At 46.4% G+C, this 16,471-nt stretch overlaps 2 protein-coding genes across 42 annotated transcripts in view; one reads left to right on the top strand and one right to left on the bottom strand.

The window, feature by feature from the left end:
- Positions 1–630: 630 nt before the first annotated feature.
- Positions 631–16,471, bottom strand: part of MACROH2A2 (macroH2A.2 histone) — a 29,778-nt gene continuing 13,937 nt past the window's right edge. For 5 of the 40 annotated variants that reach the window (XM_086900241.1, XM_086900243.1, XM_023930120.2 and 2 more), the window contains exons 5-9: positions 15,987–16,097; positions 15,520–15,619; positions 14,532–14,621; positions 12,675–12,849; positions 9,987–10,680 (exon numbers count right to left, since the gene is read on the bottom strand). In XM_086900241.1, the coding sequence (XP_086756367.1) occupies positions 10,515–10,680; positions 12,675–12,849; positions 14,532–14,621; positions 15,520–15,619; positions 15,987–16,097 (642 nt within the window). In that variant the 3' untranslated portion in view covers positions 9,987–10,514. Of the gene's footprint in view, positions 1,680–1,742; positions 3,110–6,376; positions 8,011–9,011; positions 9,745–9,986; positions 10,681–11,012; positions 11,060–12,674; positions 12,850–14,531; positions 14,622–15,519; positions 15,620–15,986; positions 16,098–16,471 lie in introns of those variants that run through there. The other 35 variants (XR_015290001.1, XR_015289994.1, XR_002865560.2 and 32 more) reach the window with 21 other exon arrangements.
- Positions 5,009–11,716, top strand: AIFM2 (AIF family member 2, ferroptosis suppressor). Of its 2 annotated transcripts, none has more exons than XM_023930116.2 (8): positions 5,009–5,254; positions 6,067–6,182; positions 6,792–6,911; positions 7,259–7,351; positions 7,620–7,728; positions 7,907–8,059; positions 8,362–8,562; positions 9,099–11,716. In XM_023930116.2, exons 1-8 carry the CDS (start codon positions 5,080–5,082, stop codon positions 9,251–9,253), a joined length of 1,122 nt encoding a protein of 373 aa, XP_023785884.2. In that variant the 5' UTR covers positions 5,009–5,079; the 3' UTR covers positions 9,254–11,716. The 2 variants fall into 2 exon arrangements, with proteins under 2 accessions (XP_023785884.2, XP_023785885.2); XM_023930117.2 differs by lacking the exon at positions 5,009–5,254 and adding an exon at positions 5,479–5,700.

Below are 16,471 nucleotides of genomic sequence, written 5' to 3'. Positions count from 1 at the left end.
TAGACAAATGTCACACCCTGCAGTTTAACACCCAGCTGCCCCTGCTGGGCCATGAAGACAAGACACCAGGTTGGTCCATAGAAATCCATAAAAAGGCCTTTTTCCAGCCTGGCATGAGGTTTCTCCCAAAGAGCAGAAACAATGGCTGCTCTGCTGGCTGTCCTGACCCCCCATACCCTTCTCCTGACTTGTTCCAGCTCCATTTAATGGGATCGGACGAGCTAATCCCCCATGTCCCCTCTCAGCCCTATCAGAGGGGATTTCTGCACAGGGGCAGGAGGGAAGGAAATCCATCATGCCAGCAACTGCCTGCCCTCACCAAGCCCCACTGGCTTCTGCTGGAGGCCGGATCAACCCTTTCCCTCTCTCCATTGTGGGCCTTGGTGTGGTTCTTGCAGGGAGCTGGTCCATGGCTACAGCTGCATCATCCAAACACCAGGTCAGCGGGGAGACCCATGGGCAGTGAGGGCTGCAGCACATGTGGACATTTCAGCATTAAATGACAACCTTGTTTTCTGTTGTGTTTTTCTAAGAGACTGCATGCCTGACCAGACTGCATTTCTTGGTCTGCATCCCATATTTATCCTGTAATTACACCTTTGGACAAAGGCTGCCTGTCTGTGAGGCCCATTTTTTTCAGGACACAGTTTTATTCTATGCTCTGCTTTCACTGTAATGAAATCTGGGGGGCAAGGGGAAGAAAACTCCCCCCATTGGGAGTGAAAGCTGTTCTTTCTCAAAAGCTGCTCCAAGAGCAAAGGAACTCACTCAAGCCCTCTCCCTTTTCCTAAAGAAACCCCAGCCACTGACATCCTTTATGTTTCTCTACCACCCCACAAGGATTAATGCCACAAACCATGTTATCCCATAAAAGAAAGTTACCACCACACTGTCAATCTCTGGGCTCTGCAGCTGCAGGAGCCAGAGAATTTCCAAGGAGATCACTTCAATCCTTATAGCCAGGCAGCTGACATGAATAAAGTTGATAAAACTCCTTGTTGGCATCTTCCTGGATCACAGCACAGTGAGGGATGAATTCCCACAAAACGGCATTTCTGTAAAATTCCCAATGTCTGCTGTATGTTTGTCTCTGGAGGGGTAGGAAAGATCTGCATGGCACAAAACCCAAAGGCAGTTGCAGGAGCTGTCTGAGCTGGGGTTTCCTCCAAGGGGTAGGACAGCTCTGCTCGGTCCCTGCTCACCCCATGTCAGAAGCTGACATGAGCCTGGCCACCCCCATTTCCCAAAAACTTGCTTTGGGATGAGCTCCAATTTGTAGGTGTCAATGGCAGGTGAGGTGAAGCCTGTCACCACAGCACACTGAGCCTGGCAAAAACTCCTCCTGCTGTACTGTGCAGGAAAAGAGAAGCTGGGGAGCACCTTGGCACAGAGCACGCTGTGATCCCAGGAAAAAGGAGAACAGCATTGTGGCACAGTCCTGGGGTGGAGTGGAGGAAGATCCCAGCTCCCCATGGATAAAAAAATCAACATAATTGCAGAGACCATTGCATTTCACCCTTGGGGTTTTCCCACCCTTTTCTGGCTGGGATCTGTGACCAATTTATGGGCTGGCATGTACAGAGACACTGCCTATAAATAAACATGACTGGTCCAGCCTGACCAAAATAGGGAGATTTTGGTGCTGTCGTCCATGGGAAGCAGCTTGTCTTCTCAAGCCACTGAAAAACCAGAAATGAAAAATGAGGTTTGTCAGGGAGAGAATAAATATAAGTGGGACCTTGTTGATTTCTGCTAAAAGTAGATTTTTATGTATAAGGTATAAAATAGCCAGTGTGGATGTTTAAAAGCAGCCAGGAACTGTCTGAATTGCTTTCTCCAGGTGATTCTTTGCCCTGAACTGACACAATTCTACCTTGGCAGAAGCAGAGCTCCCTGAGGCATGTGGGGGCAACCAGCTCACCCAGGCAAAATGGGGAGCTGTAGGGCAAGGATGTGCCAGGCAGTTTGTCCAGAGCAATCCCTCATCCCTGGGAGACTCAAAATCCTCCTCTCCCCTAAGCAAAGCTTCCAGAGGCACAGCCAGAGAGCTGCAGCCGCACTGGTGCCACTGGGCTGTCACAGGACAATGTGCAGGACATGTCTGTGGGCAGAGGGAATGTGGCGTGTGAGGCTGCTGATACAGGAGAGGATTTGGGGTTTTGCAGAGATGGCTGTGAGCCAGAAACAGTTTCCAGCAGCTCAGGTTTGGCAGGGGAGGAAGGGGCCTGCAGCCTGGCCTAGGTGGGAGAACTGCTCTCTAAAGGTGGGTGAAGGGAGGAAAGTTATCCCTCTTCCAGCCTGTCTGGGCTGTTGCAAAGTTAGGGAGGCCAAACTGCCCTGATGATGAGGGAGGGCAGAACAAAGATGCAGAGGCTTACAGAGATTTGGGCCAGGGCAGAGCAGGGGTACTGGTGACATCCTAAAGTGTCCCCATGCAGCACTGTTGTACCCATCAATGGCTTAATCATCCTCAGAGGGATGTCTCAGCTCTGGATGATGCTGGATTACACCTCATGAGGAGAGGACTCACAGATTGGTACGTACAGCCATTCTGCCTGTCTCAGAGTGGCAAACTGGGGCAAGACCAACTCACAGAGCCCCTTCCCTGCACCTCCACCTTCCCACTGGACCCCTACCAACCCACAGGGAGCATTTGGTCCATGGGGCAGCACTGAGGAAAAGTCCAGGGAGCCTGGAAAAAGGCAGGGCAGGCCAACCACTACCCCAGGCCTGCCCACCTGCCTCTGCCCCACCGACCACCAGCAGGAGGAAAACCCCTCTCTGAGGCTGATGAGCTTTCACCACCTGCCTGTAGGCTGCTGGAGAAAAATCCCCCCCCAAAAAATATCCCATCTGCCAAACCTGAGCCCTCACCTGCATACAGCTTTGGGCATTCCGAATTTCTTCCTGTTTGCCTGGGGTTGGATGGCAGTTTTTCACAAAGGCTCCTTTTACCCTCCCCTCTTTGCTCTAGGAACTCTTTTTGTCAGTGATGTTTTCTTGCTTGTTGCTGCATCTCCAACTCACTGGCCCAGAAGATTTTTTCCCCTTTTTTTTTGAAAGGTTGCCCGATGTTCTGTTGTCCAACTGGGTTCACCTGAAGGTAGCCCTGGAGGGGGAAAACATCAGTTGACAGGGGAAATTAACTCCTGGAGTACTCCTGGAGTAATGGATTGCTCCCAGCAGTGGATATGTGCTGTAAAATACTGGAAAATGCCTGGCATGAAAAGCCCAAAACTGCCTCTGGAAAAAGAACTGGACATAAAGGTGCAGAGGAAGGGGGACAGGGAAGCAGCAACTCATCCTCAGCATCCTCATCTGCTAGGAATGGGCCTTCGATTCAGCTTTGCTCCAGAAGATGGAACACCAAGGAAGTTATGCAGGTAAGGACAACCCTGACCCAACTGGGATGGCTTCACACACAAGGGGTGCCAAGCAAGCCTGCTCATGTAATTTGAGGGAAGAGCTTAAACCAGATTTAAATTGCAGAGTTCATCTCTTTAGAAATGGAGGCAGGTTTTGGTTTTTCACAATTTTTGCACTGAATTGTGCCTTCCCGAAGCCAGCCATTGCCAGGCTCTTCCAGCAGCCTCCTCACAGGGGTACCATGCCAGTACCAGGAGAAAAGACAGGGAGCAGACCCAGAGCACTGTTACTCTGGGGACATTTCCCTGCCTCTGGACATTCATAGCTCCTGGATCTCCTGGCCACGACACGTGTTTCTCTGTGTAGCAGCTCTGAAGGTTTATATTGCACAGATTAATTAAAATTTTCTCCTCTTGAAAACTTCAGCATTTCCAGCTGAGTCCTATGTAACAAACAGCACCAACCTGCCCTGGGTGTATTCCAGTGGAGCCATGGCCTTTCCCATCAAGGGCCTTCTCCATTCCAGCTTTATTTTTGGCTGTTCCATCCCTCCCCTCCCTTCCTAGCTCTCTTCCAGCCTCAAGACCGTGGGGTGCAGGACCTTCTCCCCACTCCTTTCGATCCCTTTGTTCCCCGGTGCCCGAGCCCCTCCTGTGGCCGAGGCGAGGATGCGCTGGACTTGGACACCGTGTCCCCGTGTCCCCACGGCCGAGCTGGCTGCACCCTCTGCCGGCAATCCTGACTCCAGGCCCTGCTTTTCCAGGAAAATCTCTCCCTCGCCTCCCACCCACGAGGCTGGAGGGGGTTTTGCTGGGAGGGGGTTTTGGCACGGGGCTGTGTTTCGCTGGGGGAGGGCTGAGGAGCAGGGGGTGTGGGGGCAGCTCTGCCAGCTCACAGCACCGCACTGTGTGCAGCAGCTATTTTTATCCACGGGGCCGGCAGCTATATTTATACAGAATGCCACAGGAGCCGAAAAGTCTTCGGGGCGACTTCCGTGCTACGGAAGAACACGATCTGGATGTCCTTTATGCTCTCAGCCTTCTCCAGAGCCCTTTGCTGCCTCCTCAGCCCTTCCCTCCTTATGTCCCACCGTCTCCACCGTGGTGATGCTGAGCTCCTGTCCCTGCCCGTGGTGGGGAGGTTGGAACCAGATGGTCTCTAAGGTCCCATCCTACCCAAACCATTCCGAGATTTTGTGATCCTCCCTCTCGCACAGCCAGTTCTTGGCTCCCTTTCCTGCTCCGCTCTGAGCAAATATGTGTTTTCTGTGTTTAAGCTGAACATCAGGAGGAATTTCCGTACAGAAGGGGTGATTAGACATTGGAATGGACTGCTCAGAGAGCTGGTGGATTCAGCATTCCTGGAGGTGTTTAAGACTGAGTACCATGGTGCTGGTTTGCTCAAAAACTGGATTCGATTATCTCAAAGGGCTTTTCCTAATTAATTTCGTAATTCTATAATCTTAATTTCCCTCTCCAAGGCGTTGTTCCTTCGCCTGGAGCGGGCCATCCTCCGCTGCATTACTCACCCAGCCCGGTCGCTCATGAAACACTCGGTGCCCTTCTCTCGGAGGGAGGATGTATGCAATGCGAAGCGCCCTGCTCGCCCGGCAGGAGCCGCTCCCTGCCCGCCGGGCTGAGCTCCGAGGAGCCCGGCTCCGCCCGCAGCCCCGCCCGGGAGGGCCGGGCCAGCCCCGCCGCTGCCCCGCTCGCCATGGGCTCCCGCCTGTCCCTGGACGACTCCGTGCGGGTCCTGGTGGTCGGGGGCGGCTTCGGGGGGACGGCAGCCGCCAGCCTGCTCAAGTCCTGGGCCGTCCCTTTCGTGCTGGTGGACGTGAGAGATGCTTTCCATCACAACGTGGGCGCCCTCCGGGCCGCCGTGGAGAGCGGTAAGGGCTCGGGCGGCTCCCCCGTCCCACCGGGATCTGCGGAGGGAGGCGGGGAACGGGGTGCTCGCACTGCCTCCTCCGCCCTGCGATGCTGAAAAACTTGATGTTTTCCATCTGGAAAACAAATACTTGGCACCGGGAGGACGCGCAGCCCGTCCGTGGTTAAGCTAATTGCACGTCCGCTGGGAAAACTGAGCAAAAACTGCTCAGACCATCCCTCCTTCGCCCCTCTCTTTCTAAAATTTTTTATTTCAAGAGTTTGGAAGGTGACTAAGCTAAAAGCAACAGCAGGAAGGGATGAGTCAATCACTTTCTGTGTCTGGCCCTTGAAACGTGGAACAGCTGAGCAGTGAGGCCCTGGATGATAAAACCCTCTCAGAGAGCTGCTCAACCCCCAGATGGAGGCTGGGCCAACCCCATCAGTCCAGTCACTGGGGAATTTAGGGGTAAAATATCACGTTGGAGGCTGGGAACAAGCATCAAAAGGATAGCAAAAGTTTGGTCTGAGAGGCAGATTACATGAAAAAAGCCTCTGACACCCAGCCTGACATTGCCAGGCCCACAGAAGCAGTGATTGGTAAACCAGTACAGGAGATACAGGAGCAGAGACAAAGCCATCTAAGCCAAGCTTGTCATTTGATCTGAGACAAAGGTCCTGGAGCTCGATGCTGGGCAGAGATAACACCCAGCAAAAGCCCAGCCCACAGTCCCAGATGCATGCCATGCTTTTGTCTGAACAGGGATAGCATGAGGAGACGAGGGGGTTGTCAGCCTCCCCAGGAGAGCTTTCCCATTGTCTCCTCTTCCCACAGGATTTGCCAAGAAGACTTTCATCTCCTACTCGGCCACCTTTGGGGACAGCTTCCGACAAGGCAAGGTCGTGGACATAGACCCTGGGAGGCAACGAGTCGTGCTCAGTGATGGTGAGGTGGGTGTTGCAATGACCTGGCTGCCTCACGGGATCACCTGCTAGTGCAGGGAGCCAGCCTTCAGCAGGGTGTGTTCCATCCTCCTGAAGAATTTGGCATCTTTCTCTGCACAGCCCCATTCCTTCCAGCCAAGCTAAGTGGCCTTGAGCTGTGCTGGGATGTGGGTGTGCAGTAAATAATACCCAACCCCATCTCCTGCTCAGCTGAGCTTTTATTCTTAGAGCTGGATTTAGAGCTCAACAATTAAACCTGGGGCTCAGATCCTTATTTAACTGCAGCAGCATCAATCACTCTTTTCAGCCAGAGCATCTCACCTCCGTTCAGGAGAGAAGTTAGTCTCTGGAACCAGCTGTGAGTGTCCAGTATAAATACCAGCTTATTCCCTGTAAATTTAGGGTAATTTCTTTAAAGCTCTCACCTGAATGGTGCTTGGTGTGACCTGGACGCTCTTCCTAAAGTCACTTCCTGACAGTGACAAGTACCTTTATTGGTTACCAGGTAGGGATGGAGGTGAGGGAACGAGTGACAAATACTTAGGAGGCAACCACTGTGTTCTAGGCTCTGTTTTTAAGAGGTCTAATATCCCATTCTACCTTCTGCCTTCCCAGGAGCTTCACTACTCCCATCTCATTCTTGCAACAGGCAGTGATGGGCCATTCCCTGGGAAGTTCAACCAAGTCATTGACATGGAGCGAGCCATCCAGACCTATGAAGACATGGTCAAAGAGGTGAGGAATCAACTCTTAGGAAGTGCTGCCTGCCTTTGTTCAGCCTCCCTGTCCCAGATGCCACTGTGGCTATCTGGAGCCAGCTGTGTCTAAGAGAAAGGGACACAGCCAGGACAAAGGAGCTCATCATGGCTTCTCTAGCACAAGGGGAAACCTGAAATGCTCAGCAGTGTTACAGGGCAGGCAGGGAGAGTGCACAGGGCACTCCTTTCTTGTTGCCCCTTAATGAGCTAGGAGGCTTATTGGTGTTGGGCCTGTGCTGTGTCCCAGAACATCCATGGAGTGACTGAAGGTATCTGGCTTCCTGCCCTTTGCATTTCTCCTGTAACACAAATTTTCTCTTGAAGATTGAGAAATCTCAGCGCATCCTGGTAGTGGGAGGTGGTGCTGCTGGAGTGGAGATGGCTGCCGAGATCAAAACGGAGTACCCGGACAAAGAGGTAGGAGCATCTTCAGCACAATGAACTTCATCCTGGTTTCCAGACTGTTCTGTAGTGGTGCTGCTGGAGGTACCTGAGGTGACGGCACATCTGGTTGCCAAGCCTGTAGCCAGCCACCAGCAAGGACTTTGGCACAAGGTGCCCCTTCCTGGTTGTTCTTGCAGGCATCAATTAGGGTGGAGGGAGGCCAGCTATAGCTGTTCCCACCTTGCATGCAGTGAGTCCTGCTCTGTTCCCGTGTCCCCATTTGCTGTTTTGTCCCCAATAGGTCATCCTCATTCACTCAAAAACTGCACTGGCTGACGTGGAGCTGCTAGCCAGTGTCCGTCAGGAGGTGAAAGAGATTCTCCTCAGGAAAGGAGTCCAGCTTCTGTTAAGTATGTCCTTAATGATGCCTCTCAATGATGAACACCCACAAGCTGCTCTTCCTTAGCCAAAGCATCTCCTGATGTCCTCTTTCTGACCTTTTTTGGTTACACGTGGCTCCCTTGAATTCCTGAGCTGTAAACCACAGCCTAGCAAAGGTTGGTGACCCAGGGCTCTCTGTTGCAACAGGTGAAAAGGTCAGTGACGTGGAAAACCTCAGGCCAAACCAGTTCCAGAAAGACATGGCAGTAAGGACCGAGAAGGGCACCGAGGTGGTTGTTGACATGGTGGTGCTGTGCACAGGGATAAAGATTAACTCCTCTGCATATGCTGCTGCATTTGGTAAGTGAAAAAAACCCAAACTATGGAGCTGGGGAGAGGCAACACAGCTCTTCTGGTGCCTGAGGGGTGTGAGGTGGGGAACTGACTGCGTACAACCTGCGGGGGTGATTCTGCTGAAATACCAAAGGATGATGCATTGCACGAGACTGCAGTGATTAATTACAGCAAGGCAAAAAGCATCTCTCCCCTGACACAGAGAAAAACAACCCCTCACTTTGTGTCAGTCACATCAGCAGCATTTGGGGGCACAAAGCACAGGCAACACAAAGCTGCTTCTAAAAACCTGCTGTTTGGCAAAACAGGTGACAAAATGGCAAGTAATGGTGCTTTGAGAGTTAACAAGCACCTCCAGCTGGAAGGCTACGAGAACATCTATGCCATTGGGGACTGTGCAGATCTCAAAGAGCCCAAGATGGCTTACCATGCTGGGCTCCATGCCAACATCGTGGTGACAAATATCATCAACAGCCTGACACAGAAGCCTCTCAAAACCTATGAGCCAGGTAAGGTCAGCTCCCAGCACCTGGCCTTAGGTGTTGGGCTGCTTTGCTGCAAGGAATGGCTGTCTTAACACTCGTGTGACTCTGAACTCACTGAATTCACTGTGAAGGAACTCACAATTGGCGTTGTGTCAGCTTATAGCTTAGGCTTCATATTAGTCCTTGCCAAAGGACTAATGACCAAAGACATGGTGTAGATAGTAATTATCTATGTCAGTCTGCCACACAATGTGTCCTTTCTTCACTGTCTTGATAAATCTACTGGTGGGAATCTGCTATTCATCAAACTTATTTTCTTTTCTCAAAATTGCTCACTGTCCAGTTAAATCTCAGGAATAGGGTGACTTCCCTTTTCCTTCTTCCTCACCTTAAGCTACAACAAACACAAACTGAGCAATCTGATCTCAAAAATCTAGCTGGGTAATGGGTCTTCTTCTTAAGTAAACACTTACCAGAACTACGCTGAAAGCTGTTCCACACTGGATGCAGGGGAGCTGGACAAGAGCTGCTTCACTTACACCTCTACATCTTCTTTGCAGGGTCACTAACATTCCTGCTTTCCATGGGCAGGAATGATGGTGTAGGCCAGGTGAGTGGTTACTATGTGGGACGTCTCCTGGTGACCATTGCCAAGAGCCGGGATCTGTTCGTCTCCAAGAGCTGGAAGACGATGGGACAGACAATGCCCTCTTAAGAGGGCACAGGTAACCATCCAGCAAGGATACAACAACTGGAACAGGGTGAGGGTGCACTTCTACTGCTTGGATTGACTGATATTGTCCTCTGCAGCACCTCCTCAAGCCACCTGTCACCATGACACATAAAAAGGGTGCCTGCATTGCTGTGGAGGGGAAGGAGTCACTTCCCAAATGAACTGCACACAAGTTGCCATGCTAAAAAACAGGGAAGAAAGGTTACTTTTATTTCCCCTGCTGAGAGAGCTCTGAGCAACAAGCTTGGCTTACCTTGATTCGTAACACTAAACACTGTGGTTTTCAGAATCTCTGGTTTGTTTGTTATGTGCTGCTTTTTGGGGATTTTTCCCCTGGCTTTCTCTATTCTTGCTCTTCTAAGAAGAACCTGCTTCTTACAGATCTGGCATCTGCTCTGCAGCTTGCAGGGAGAATGGCTTGTAGTGCTGCCAGGGTAATGCCTGTCTAAAACCTGGAAGTGGATATGGTAGACCTGGAATTCAACACAATATAATGCAGCTTTGTGTCAAAATCTCCTCAGCAGCTTTAATTACGTCACTTACAGCACCAAACTTCAGCCAGAAAAGCTATTGGTTGTGATACAGCAAGCACTTAATTACAGATGCTGCTGCTTTTATTTTTTCTTCTCTTTTCCTTTTTAATTTTTTTCTTTTTAGGGTGAGAAATCCCCAGAGAAAAATTAGGGTTTATAATAATAACCACACTTGACACATCTTTTTCTTTTTTTCTTATAAAACAAACAAAATCACCATGAAATATTCTTAGTAATTACAGAGGTTATTGTGAGTTAAAAGCAAAACAGAAGCTCCTCATGCATCACTTCTAAAACCCTTTTCACCTCTCTGTGGGCTGAAGTTTACCATCTACCCTCAAGGGAGGGGAAAAAGGAGCAGGACATTTTTAAGAGCTTTCTTGAAAGTGGTGTGTGTGTGTGTGTGTGTGAAGAAATCATCACTACAAATCTAAAATGAGGTTACTCTTTAAAAACTCCTAAACTAAAGTAACAAAGGACACTAAACTCCTGAAGCCAGATGGTAACTCAATTGCTTAAGGTGATAAAAATGGCATGAAGAAATTGGACAAAACCCCTCTCATCTCTAATCACAGCTCTCCATCAAGTCACAACACGTCACACTACTACCACTCCCCCTCATCGTCACATTGAAAAAATAAAACCCACCTCTAATGCTTTTAATGCTACTCAAGTTTGTTGAAAAATAAAGTTTCATTTGGCTGCTGTTGCTACTTAGTGTCTAGCTTGGCCATTTCTTGCACGTAGATGCCAATGCTTTCACTGTCGAAGAGCAGAAAGTAAATGTTCTTCAAGGAGGAAGAGCTGGTGCCGTCAAAATGGGTGGAAATTGCTCTGAGGGTCACCTGGGCTGCCGTCTGTTTTGGGAAGCAGTTTCTGTGTGGTCAGGGAAGAAAAGAGAGCAGGTGAGTGTTGGGCAGTGATGCTGAGAGAAACCAGACAGAGCTGTTCCAGGCACAGGCTGCTAAGGTAGTGGTAGCTGCAGTTTGGCAAACCCGAGGTTTTGATAGCAATGTTCACCTGCTGCTGAATTAAGTTTCCTTGCTGTTTTCATCTGCTTCTACTTCTTATGACTAAACAAATTATTTTAATGCTTGCCCTTAGAATTAAACTTTTCCATGCCATGCTGGGCAGGCAAAAATTTCAAAGGATGATTATTTTTTAATAACTGAAAACTGGAAAAAACCCAAACCCAAAACATCACCTACTTAGCTGACTTCCTCGCTCTGTCATTAAAATACTTTGCTTGGGATTCCTGTGAAAATAATTTAAGTTACAACTCCAAGCCAAATTAAGGTTGAGATGCATTCATTCACTCCTCTTGATGGTAATATTCTTTAACCTACAATCATATTTAAATTGAAAATGATCAAAAAGATCTGGCACAAGTGAAGTATCCCATCTATAGCAATGTTACATCAGTTACTGTAAATAGTCCCTAAGATGGGGCAGAGGAAAATGAAAATGCACAGAACTGATACACTGTAAGTCTTTATCTACCCACAAAAGCAGCATTTCATGTGCAGAGATGTAGGTAGAATAAAATGACAGCAAAAACAGCAAGTCCTATTTGAAAAATGGCCTTTTTTCAGGAAATTTTGAGGTCCTTTGAGAAATGAAGTGTAAACCAGCAGCACCTGGTAAAACTACTTCAGTTAGGAGGAGTAAGAGGAACAGAGTGAAATGGAACAAAGCAGCAGAAGGATCTGCACTAAGACTAATGGTGCAAGAATGGATTATTCTGAGTCTATGCCCTTAGAAGATATGAAGTCTAGAAACTGGTTCTATTGGCATTAAAAGCTATAGTTAATTTTTATATTAAGCACTGTTTAAACAATGTATCACATTTTGCTTTGACTGAAAACCATAAACAAAAAGATCTGTATATTAAATAAAAAGACTGAAAATTGCACTGCCCTTCTATTTATTCTTTTGTCCTGATCCATAAAATTATATTTTGCTTTGAAGTGTATCTGTGTAAAAATGGCATTTTCACCTCCTGTGTATTTAGTGATGTGTGGTGATTTCACTGATCAAATGCAGTTTTATTTTCAATTTATTCACTGTCAGGCCAACACAACTGGACTGGACTGTGTGCTCCTTTCTTTGGGCACTACTACCAAAATCAGTGGATAAATTTCAAAATAAAGGAACATGAGCTCTAACACAAAAATAACAGCTGCTGCAGATAGCAGGGCTTGTGTCAGATTTTTTTGTCATCAGAGACCAACAAACTGTTGATTTAAAAAGAGATTTAAAAGAAAAAAAAAAAGAAAATTATAAATACTGTAGATTTCTTAGTCAAGCACATTCTACTTGCTAGTTATTGAGAAAGAAATGTGTGGCTTCACACTTGGTTTAACAGTTTTCCCTTTTGAAAGCAGAACTACATTTGAGAAAGAGATTTTCTTCTGAAAGAGATGTTTTGTGGGACAAGTCTTTTAAATATCTGTTATCAGGAGTGCTTAAGTGAACACCCCACATCCACGTAGCTCAGGTGGCATCACTGCTACCTGCCTTCAGTATCATGCTGGTATAATCTTATTAGTACAAATGCAGGTTTAATAAGACTCCCCACAGCAGAATGAAGGGACACAAAACCCAGGGTGGTACAGAAGAATGAAAATGACTGCCTAGCAATAGAAAACACAGCAAGCCCACTCAGCTCTCCTGTGGGTTGGCTAATTTCTCTTTACAAAGGCTCTCTGGCAGTTTCCTGCAAGCACTGCACTTCAGGCTGGATTCCACTGGAGCAGCTCTGTCAGATGGCAGCAGCAGAGGCAGGGTCACAGAGCAGAGGGCGCCTCTCTGGCACAGCAGCAGCTCTGAGAGCCAATTCCAGCTCTGCTACCTGACACAGGGAGTCCTACCTGCCGCTGGGAAACGGGGGGAAAGCCACAGACTTCAACTTCTTGTCTTCTGCAGCTGTTAAGCAGTTCTTGACAGTCTCCTCGAGCTGCTCTTCACACTTGTCCGAGCCCCACTGTGGGATGTGACAGTGGATGACAAACTTTGCTGCTAGGCCGCTAGACTGAGTGAGTGCAGCTAACACAAATGAAAATATAACATTTAGTTTGGAACAGAAACCGCCCTGCAATGACCTCTCAACCCAATGTACCTTCTTAATTACATCACCTCTCCAAAGAAATACATTTGGGATTAAAATTACACCGCAACGGCTCGCTTGCAATCATAACCTGTCTCATCATTCCTTTTGTGATCAATTTTTATTTCTTTGGAGACCAAAGAACCCAGGGCTCATTTGGTTAGACTCGATAATGGTTTTTAGCTCTCTCATTCAGCACGGTCTCCGAGCTTGTTTTATGCAAAGTACAAAAACCTCACCCTCAACACAGTATCAGTAATCCCCACAGACATTTCTGCAGTGCTGTCACTGAGTGCTTTGCACAAATACCCTACATCATCATCCTCCTAATCACCATCATCTTTATAACTTCAGAGTGCTGGGGAGTAATATTTTGACCCACTCCACAGCTGAGTAATTTCAGACAAGGACATGAAAATCAAAGTTGTTTGTTAAAAGTCCCCACCGGTTATGTCCAGTTAGGAATCTCAGGTTAATTTTTCAGAAAGTGTAATATCTCTCCTGCAGAGTTTACAGCATGGCATCAGTTTGCTTTTGTTGCAATTGTCACCATCAGCACTACCGAAAGTCTGAGTTGTCTTGGTAATCTCAGGTTAAACACTCTGAAATTAGCTGTGCAGGATGGAATTAGCCCAAGGATGAAAATCCTGGATGTATTCAGTTGTTCTCCATCACAGGGGAATTCTGTTGCAAGGAATTCTGTGCTACTTAAATTTTAACCAGCTGTCTTAATAGTACAAAAAGGAGTCTATCTTCTAGTTAGGTAGTGATGTTGACAGAGAAAAGTAGTTTACTTTGATTTTATGGCATATAAATTTGATGTGATATCAAAGTGAAGAAAATTACCTTGTATAAAAATTTCTCTATTATTTCAGATTATAAAACTAGGCTACTCAATTAGGAATTTTCCAAAACTAGACTATTTAAAGCATTTATTTCTTTGGGGTATAGAGATACTAAGCCAAATAAGACATATTGTAACTTTTCTCCATCTGTCTTCCAGACACCTTCAATTTATTGAATCTGTCCACAAAGGAAGCACAATCTCAGGTCCCAAACTATTCCCTGCTACAAATGTGTAAACCCTTGAAGGGAGCTCTTCTAATAAAGTAGAATCTGCATTCTAATAATGCAGTATCTGAGCAATTGCTCTTCCTAAAAGCGTGCCAGTTTTGCAGCTCATATCACATCTTCATTTGTGTTGAAAGTAAAGTTATTATTTGGGTTATATACATTCATCAAATATGCATAAATGAGAATAATTTATGAAGTGTCCCTAATGTTTCCTACACCTCATATGTTAGGCTGAGAGCTGTTTCTGATTCTCACTAAGGCTGCTGTACAAACAGGGCAGGAAAGTTTTCCTTAATTTTTGGATTCCCATGGATAGAAATTGCCTAAGACAAATGGATCAGTCTAAAGACAGGATATACACAGCACAAAGGTACCCTGTTCTTCCTTTTTTTCCCCTCTCAGCAGGCTGCCCATATCAGCAACAGCTTTTAGGGAACATTTACATCACATAAGCAAACACACACAACACAGGAACAGATCAGAATGTCCAGAGAAAAGAACATGCAAAATGAGCCATGTCCAAAAGAGAGCAGAGTATCCTTTTTACCTTCAGCAACTTCCAAAGGTCCTTGAGATTTGCGAAGCTCTTTCACTGTTTCCAAAAACTCTTTGCCTCCAGCCTTTTCCAGTGCTTTGCCTGCAAGGACACAGTGCAAAAGGCCTTGGCTTCAGAGTATCATTGTGGAAAAACAAGTCTACATTACTTAAAAGAACACTGTACACACACTATCCTCCTTCCCTCTATCAGCAGCACCTGATTTTTATGTTTACCACTCTGCCTAGACACAGCTAAAGTTTACTTTTCATGGTTTTGAAGAGCCCTGGATGCTGCTACTGGAAATTACATTAATATAAATATCTGTAAGAATGCTATTTACTTGGACTCATGGCTAAAATAGTGTGGAGTGGGATTTTCAGGACTCAGGCTTTTGGCCTCCAAAATTAACCCAACATACAAACCCTGCTACTTACTGAAACAAACACAGCTGGGATGCCAGTGAAGGTCTTGATGACTAAAAAACAATGATCCAAAAAGCTGCTACTAGATTCTGTGCCCCTGTGTGACTGACTGAATAGCTTTTCACCACCCTCCTGCTTAAATTTCCATATTTGTAATAACAGTATTTCCTTATTTTACATGAGCAGTATCAGGCTTTGTATATGAGTATTTCTAAATTATGTAACATCCTACAATGAAAGTCATAGTTAGAAGTGTTATTAATATACAATTTTTCAATGCAATCTTCAGATGCAAATGTAAAAATAAGCCAATAAACCCCTCAATAATAATTATTTACACCTTTGCTGCTCATGTGCTTCTTCAACAAATTATCTGTGTTTTGCTTGTCATTAAAAGAAGACAAATTAGTGATTAGCCTGTTCTACAGATCCAGCCTGATTTTCAGAAGCTGTAAGTGATGTTTTATGGCCTGGGGTAGATTGGGATGAAACAGGATGGGATCTCAGCAGGCAGCCAGTAGTCCAGCTACTGTTCCAGCCCTAGGTGTGTTTTTTCTGCATGTACAGAGCCTCACCTATTTCCTCCTTGAGGTCTATTTCAGCAGTTGTAGGGTGAACGATGCCTTCTACTTTCATGGAGCCAATATGGCTGATGTCACTCTGTGTCAGAGAAAGCTGAAAAGTAATAATGAGGGGGGAGGGAAAAATAAACAGTAGTCCAAGTGCAAAGTCATTTCCACACCAAAAAGCTGAAGTGAAAGAAGGCTGGACTCCGTCTTTCAGAGACCAGTTATTTTATTCTGTTCAGTATGTGTCATTCTGACTTTTAGCTTTCAATTAATTAATTTGCACACCACTCAGATTATTTGGTGATTTCCCCACAACTTGGGAGTTTGCTCCAGAGGAAGTTATTGCTAGAAAACTGGTGTTCTAACATCACAAATTGAAGGAAAAAAAAGGCAGATTTTGGAAATGTTTTGGTTTAAGAGAAAAGCATCCTTCCCTTCATGCTAAGCCCCAGTCTGTTATTGCTCTTTATTACCTTCTGTCCTGGCACAAGGCTCTTGGAGGACAAGATAGTGAAACCATCCCCAGGTCCATCTTCAGTTGTTGAATTTGAAGCTCCTTCTTTTTCATTGTCCTTTTGTTTGTTCTATTTGATGGGAGGAAAAAAAAAAAGCAAGACTTCTCAAAGGAAACAAAATTATCAACATCTAACATTATCAACAATGGAGAGATTTAATAACTTACTACAAATCTTATCTTCTCAGATCAATACATTACTCATAGCCTTGTAATCCCCTAAGATTATGTAACAACAGAGATCTGCACTGTTTATATAATGCTAAATCAGTGGTTCATCTGAGTCCTTACATACTTTTGTTGTCACATTCAGAGGCAGGGCACCCACACCCATCTGTAGATTTACTGACAATTAAGGTTGTATTTATATGGGTGGGCATGTGTTAGTTTATTTTCGTTGCTAACGGAGCAGAACCTCATATTAAATCAAATTTAGTCACTTAG

Source organism: Cyanistes caeruleus, chromosome 8 (genome assembly GCF_971803275.1).
Source record: "Cyanistes caeruleus chromosome 8, bCyaCae1.hap1.1, whole genome shotgun sequence".
NCBI classification, from domain to species: Eukaryota; Metazoa; Chordata; class Aves; order Passeriformes; family Paridae; genus Cyanistes; species Cyanistes caeruleus.
The sequence above is the reverse complement of the archived record's forward strand: the minus strand, read 5'-3'. Positions and strand labels throughout refer to the sequence as shown.